This window comes from Castanea sativa, chromosome 3, assembly GCF_040712315.1.
Source record: "Castanea sativa cultivar Marrone di Chiusa Pesio chromosome 3, ASM4071231v1".
NCBI classification, from domain to species: Eukaryota; Viridiplantae; Streptophyta; class Magnoliopsida; order Fagales; family Fagaceae; genus Castanea; species Castanea sativa.
In genome coordinates, this window is record NC_134015.1 from 53,329,526 (window position 1) to 53,335,737 (window position 6,212).

The 6,212-nt window shown below is 34.4% G+C and overlaps 1 protein-coding gene across 1 annotated transcript; it reads right to left on the bottom strand.

Moving 5' to 3' along the window:
* Window positions 1-1,520: 1,520 nt before the first annotated feature.
* On the bottom strand, window positions 1,521-6,212 carry LOC142627153 (uncharacterized). The gene is made up of 8 exons (XM_075800955.1): window positions 6,118-6,212; window positions 5,915-6,010; window positions 5,770-5,805; window positions 5,080-5,217; window positions 3,846-3,932; window positions 2,898-2,945; window positions 2,727-2,803; window positions 1,521-1,878 (listed from the first exon to the last, which is right to left on the bottom strand). Exons 2-8 carry the CDS (start codon window positions 5,987-5,989, stop codon window positions 1,731-1,733), a joined length of 609 nt encoding a protein of 202 aa, XP_075657070.1. The 5' UTR covers window positions 5,990-6,010; window positions 6,118-6,212; the 3' UTR covers window positions 1,521-1,730.

The window sequence follows — 6,212 nt, forward strand, 5'->3', positions numbered from 1 at the left end:
AATTTGTTTATATCAAGGGCACATAACATATTATGCAAAATTGATTATCTATAAGGTTATTTGCATGCACACGAATGTAAAGGTTTTATAACAGCAATATGGGCTCTACAATGAGTCAGAACTTTTCCTTTGGTTGAAGTTTTTGAAAATTCATTGAAATGGAATTTACCAAGTACTAACTAAGTTCTGAGGCAAAATGCTTCAATTCGGAACTCAAAAGAAGGTAATTTACACAAGGAAGAAAACAAGAAGGAAAGTACAACAAAGTTTCACCATAATTGCAACACTTAAACAACTTATAAATTGGCCAAACTCTCTCTCTGTTTTTTTAAATCTAATTCAACACAATCATTTTATAGCCGATTTTGCTCGTCAGCTTTACATAATCCTTCTTTAGCAGATAAAAAGTGGTCATTTTGATGAAGTGGGTGAATTTTTTCTCTCAATTGTACCTGTACATCACAAAGATGATTATTGATTAACAAAACTATATGACCAAATGAACTTTATGAGAAGAAGGATATAAATAAGGTCTTAGTAGAAGTAGGATAAAATCTTATCCGAGTATGGATGTAGCAAATGTTCATTTGCAATGCCCATCACAAAATTTTTCCAATGCCACTCTCTTTGTTGGACTCATTGATGATAGATGTATTTTTGTCCCCAAAAGTTGTTTGGCCTACAGCAACTTATGGTAACTGTGCTCTGTGCACATGTAGGCTGGAATTGACCCAAAAAACATGTAGGCTAGAACAAGAAGATGCGCGTCCTTTTGGGATTTGCTTGTCCTACTGCAACATATATGGTACTGTTCACATGAATTCTGGCAGGAGATGCTATTCCTTTACTCCTTTTCTTTAGGCCAAAATGAAGGATTCCAAGGCATGCTTTTACTTTAGGGGTTAGCTTTGAGGCAAAAAGACGAAATTTTGAGGACAAGACTGTTGGAGATAATCAAGACCATTTGTCCCTTGCTTGTAGATACAAAGGCTCAATTTGAACAGAGGTGCTAAGAAAAAGTATAGGGCTATAAGAACAGCTAGGCATTGATATAGGGATGGTGTTACAAAATTTAAAAGGCTTGCTTTTGCTGCTAATTGCTTATAATATCACAAGAGAAAGAAACAATAGATTGTTCAAAACATTCTTATCACCTGATTGTTGTTGCTAAAAGGGTAACTAGAGCAGAGATATTAGGCTTCAAATGCTTTTCGAGAAAAAGGGTTGTACTCAGGTTACTAAATTGAGACTTTGTTGAATGGAATTGCTATTTATGTTCAAACAAAAAGCTAGAGTTAGCACAAGTGGAAATCTCCTCCTGAACAGTACTGGCTTTTGGACATTGATTGTTTGGTAATCTTCAGTATGCTTTTACCTGTGCTATAACATCGGATTCAGTGTTAAAAGCAAGATTCAAAGACCAGGCAAAAGCATATTGAAACTAATTCATATTTTGCTGAAATTTAAGTATTTTCAAGCAAGAAAAGGCAGTTAACAGAATAAACAAAAGCATCACCAACTTCCAAAACATTCCTCCAAATAAATAGTAACATCACCAACTTTCAAAACATTCTTACAACTATGAACCATTGAACCAGCTTCCCAAACATTTTTCCAGATAAATAGTAACATCACCTACTTTCAAAAAATTATTCCTGAATACGAACTCAGTCAAGCCCCCAAGACTACCCAATAATTTTTCTCTATATAAAGAATTTCCTCAAGCACATTTAGACAGAAGAACCAAAAAGGTTCCAGTCATTAACTTTGAAGCTAGAAACTGACAGTCTAAAAACATCAGCCATTGGCATACAACCAGCTTGTGTGGCAGGAACAGCTAAACCAGCACCGACTGCGCTGGCACTTTCACTCAAAGGGCTGCAACCACAAGAACATAATGGAAATGTTATTAAAAAAAACAAGCAACAAAGAATCTGCATCCACAAAAACAAAATTTAATTCCTTTCATCAATTTTATTTACCTAAATCTATTTAGACAATAACTTAGGCTGGGTTTTGGATCTCCAATTAAAGCAGCCAACTGCTTCTCAAAGATGTTATGGTTTTTTTAAATAAATAAATAACGCCCTGCTTTTTAGCTATTGGCAAAGTTTTTCCACCCAGGCTCCTGAAACAGTAGTGAAAATGAGGGAGCATATGCTGTCATGGCAGTTAAATTTTACTGGCTCTATTTTTGGAAAAATTACTTGCAACGAGCAATGTAAGGCTACCATACATCAATCCTCAAGAAAGACTCCTTGGACCTTAAATGTTTCAGGAGGTTAAAAGATTAGAAAGGCAGATCCACACAGACACACTTCGTGAATTGTTGATACATCCCCTCACAAATCCATCCTACAACTACAAGTGCTCCTGTTTCAGATGATTTAAAGCTCTAAAATTTATCAACTATGAAAGATCTCTCATATAAACTCCCGTGTCATAAGACAAGTCCTACCTAATATGTGAATACTACTAGCATGAAAATCTAAGCATATTTACATCTCCCTCTCACTCTGAATATTTGTATAAGTATAGGACCATAGGTATCTTGGCCATCTAGTTCAAGAGAGATATTTACACTTTCTGGTCCAATGGAGATCAATTGGTAGACTCTCTGTTTGTGTATCAAGAAATCTATGATTTCTCGTTAATGGGGATCAATTTGTAAAATATTTTGACAAACAACTTTATTTGGTATATGGCATCTAATTACTGGAACTTACTTTATATGAAGGGGCTCATACGCAGTAATTAGCACATCTGTACCAACTTCCTTAAGACGTAGATTTGCCAAATAGACCTGTAGAAATTAAGGAACAAACTCTACTTAGAAATTAAACACTACTTGAAGACTTTAAAGGAGATGAAAAAAACAAGAACAGGAACAAGCTTACCTTAACAATATTTTGTGCTTCCCTTCCTTGCCGCCCCTTAGAAATAGCCTATGTATAAGAATCACCAAAAGTTAGACAAACAGGACAGAAAAAAATAAACAGAGATCATATGAAAATTATATGATGATTTCTACTATAATTTTTCTTAAAATTTCATGGCCTTAAATTTTAGATATGATTTTGTTTCTATTTTTTATAAAGGCTGTTACTCAACCATGCATCTGAAAATTGATAACGCTTCCCTACACAATAGAAAGAAGAAGAAGAAAATAAAGATAACGCTTCCCTACCCAGTACAATTGCTAGCAAGAAAATTGATTTGGGTGGAAAACTCAAGGAGAAAAGGCTGCAGGAAGTAAGATTCCAATCCAAAGGGAAATTTGTTGAGTATTGTACTACAAAACTGAGTAATAAAGAAGTTGTATTCCAGCAACCGTATAAAGCATATTCTTCTTAAGGTTTTAATTGTATCCCACATTAAACCTTCCATAGAATCAGACCTATCAAATCCTCAACTAAAGATAAATGATTTATTGAGCAACCAAATGTATGTTATTTTCATTTTTTTACTAGTGACCAACCAAATGAATATTATGGTTTGAACTTTCAATCAACAACTTTGGACAGGCTAAACATAACAATCCAAGTCCATTAACATCACAGTTTTGAGTAGCAATGAACAGGTACTAACAATCACAAATGCAACAATTGTTAATAAATTTGGAACTACACCTTGATTCCTCACTATAGTTTGTGATTTGAAAAGTCAGAGGCCAAGAAGCCATGTCTTACTGTAGACATAATAAATTATCCACATTGTTCTCAATGGGTAGCAGCAAGATTTGGAATTGCAAGATAATAGCACTGCAATAGCACAACTGAAAGGAAAAGCTAGAAAAGTAAGACAAAGGGGAAAGTAAATATATATGCAATAGATAAGGCACATGCCATCTGGCCAACCGCAGTTGTGACAACAGCAGGTATGTTTCTGTAACACAATCCAGGGGCTTCAATTACTCCAGACTGCTCAATCACCTGAAATTAAATTGAAAATCATGAGTGCTGCCCATAGCCACTGACTCACTGTTCCGTTGCCAAATCAAAGTAGATAATACAAATTGGGGCATCATAATTATAACAAAAGTGGAATCGCCTAGGCTTCCTTTTGAAGGTTATTTCAGAACTCAAACCAACCTTAGAACCCAAAACTCAAAATCCCCAACAAATAGAATTATTTGTCTCCCTTTGCTGGCCAATACAGAAATAACCAGAAATATAAAGGAAAAGTTGTAGATACATCACAGAGTGCACCAGTTCCACATATCACAATCAATGCGCAATCCACATTCATAATATTCTTAATAGAGACAAACTTCAAAGCAGTACCAACTCCCAAAAATCAGTGACAATCCAAACTGCATACTAGTTATTTATAAAATTACTGTTTTTTGTTTTAGTATATAACATTATAGTGAAACTAACTCAACTATAGGGGTAACATCATAGACCTATGCTATTTCAATACATCAAAGAATTCAAAGTACGAAGCACAAGTATCAGTCTATAACAATTTAGTTTGAAGCGGTAGAAAGATGGACTAATTAGTTAATTCAAATGTGCCATCGCACTTTCAGTGTTTCCTGAACATTGAGGTGCAGTGCCAAATTACTAAATCAAACAATGAGGACAGTATAAAACAACACTCCCTCTGCGCCATATAAAATGAAACTTTGTAGATGACAAGGCATCTTGATGAAATAAAACAAACATAATAGTTTTCATGAAAATGCTTGAAATCAAGTGTGCATGGGATAATTTCAAACACACATTGTCCATCTAATAGCATTTTTGGAAAAATTTTATGCTTGTATCTTTATAATAGTGCTATTTAGTAAAAGCGATAGTATGCTAATCAACCCATTGGGGGGTAAGGCAGCCTACCAATTGCTTTCCCTTTTAGAAAAGGATTCTCTCCATTTGAAATGAATCCATTTCATAGTTCAAATTAAATATTACAAATCTTAATGTATGTATGTCTAGTGCCACATCATTTAAATGTGTGGCACTTTATACATTGCTAAACATGTATACTATAATTAAAATCTTAATCGTGAAACAGATTCTCTTGAAATAGATACGCAAGAGTTTAGTATCTTTCTTATTAAGTAAAAAAGAGATTTACCATGCCTCCTTCAGCTTCTTGCTCAGTGGCAAGGTCTTGAAGAAACCAGACAGCACTTCCACCATCTGCAACTTCATGCTTCAAATCTAAGAGCTCGAAAATCAGACTCTCATCACGAGCAGGGTCCACAAACACCTCCTACAAAATAACCCCACAAATTCAAACTAAAACCCCAGAAAATTATTACTGCTACACATCAAACAGATGCTTAATAAAATACCCAACATTTTTCACAAGTCCATGTAAAAATGACACAAAATTTTTTTTTTTCCCACAATCACATGTGGTATGTTGTGACTTGTTATTAATACAACAAAAACCAATAAAATAATACTTCACAATTGCCGAGACAAACAAGTCCTTAATGATAAATAATAGAGAAGTGTTACTTTACAATACTTTCACAACATATCTTAACTGGCAGAAAGTAATTTCAATAGTGGGTTGAAACTAGAAAAAGTGACGTGCCACGGTAACTAATAAATCACTAGACCACGACACCAGTTGGTTTGGTTTTTAGCGGAGGCGAAAATTGAAACCCAGATTTCTTATTCAAACGTCAGACCACTAAGGTGCATTTAAAAGTGACAATAATCCAATCAAAATTTGCCAACTAAGCAGGTTGTGAAAATATTAAAAATTCCTAAGTTTTTTTTTTTTTTGTTAAGTAAAAAAAAGAACAAAACAAACCTGATGATCAGGGACTTGGCGAATATTGCTCACGTCCTGTAAATTTTAGGTACAGTAGAAAAGTCAATTCACAATTCAACACAGCCTCTCCAATGTAATGTACAACAACAGTGAAAGTAAAATACTAAATAAAATAAACACAGACCTGGAATCTATTAGGGAATGTACTAGATATTGCACCGCCATACAATGGACGCTCCGAATATAAATCTGTACTCATTTTTTTTTTTTCTTTTCCTCTCTAAAGACAAAAGAACAAAGACAGAGAAACCTTAAAAACTCCGAAACAGATATCAAACCCAAATTACTGAAATCGAATTAAGCTTTTAGGAATTCCAAGAATTGTACCTGTGATTAAAAAAACCAAAAGTGAAATGGGTTTTTATAGGGCTTTGTGGATTTGGGTTTTTATAGGGTGTGGGTTTGCGTTCAAATGCAGCGAC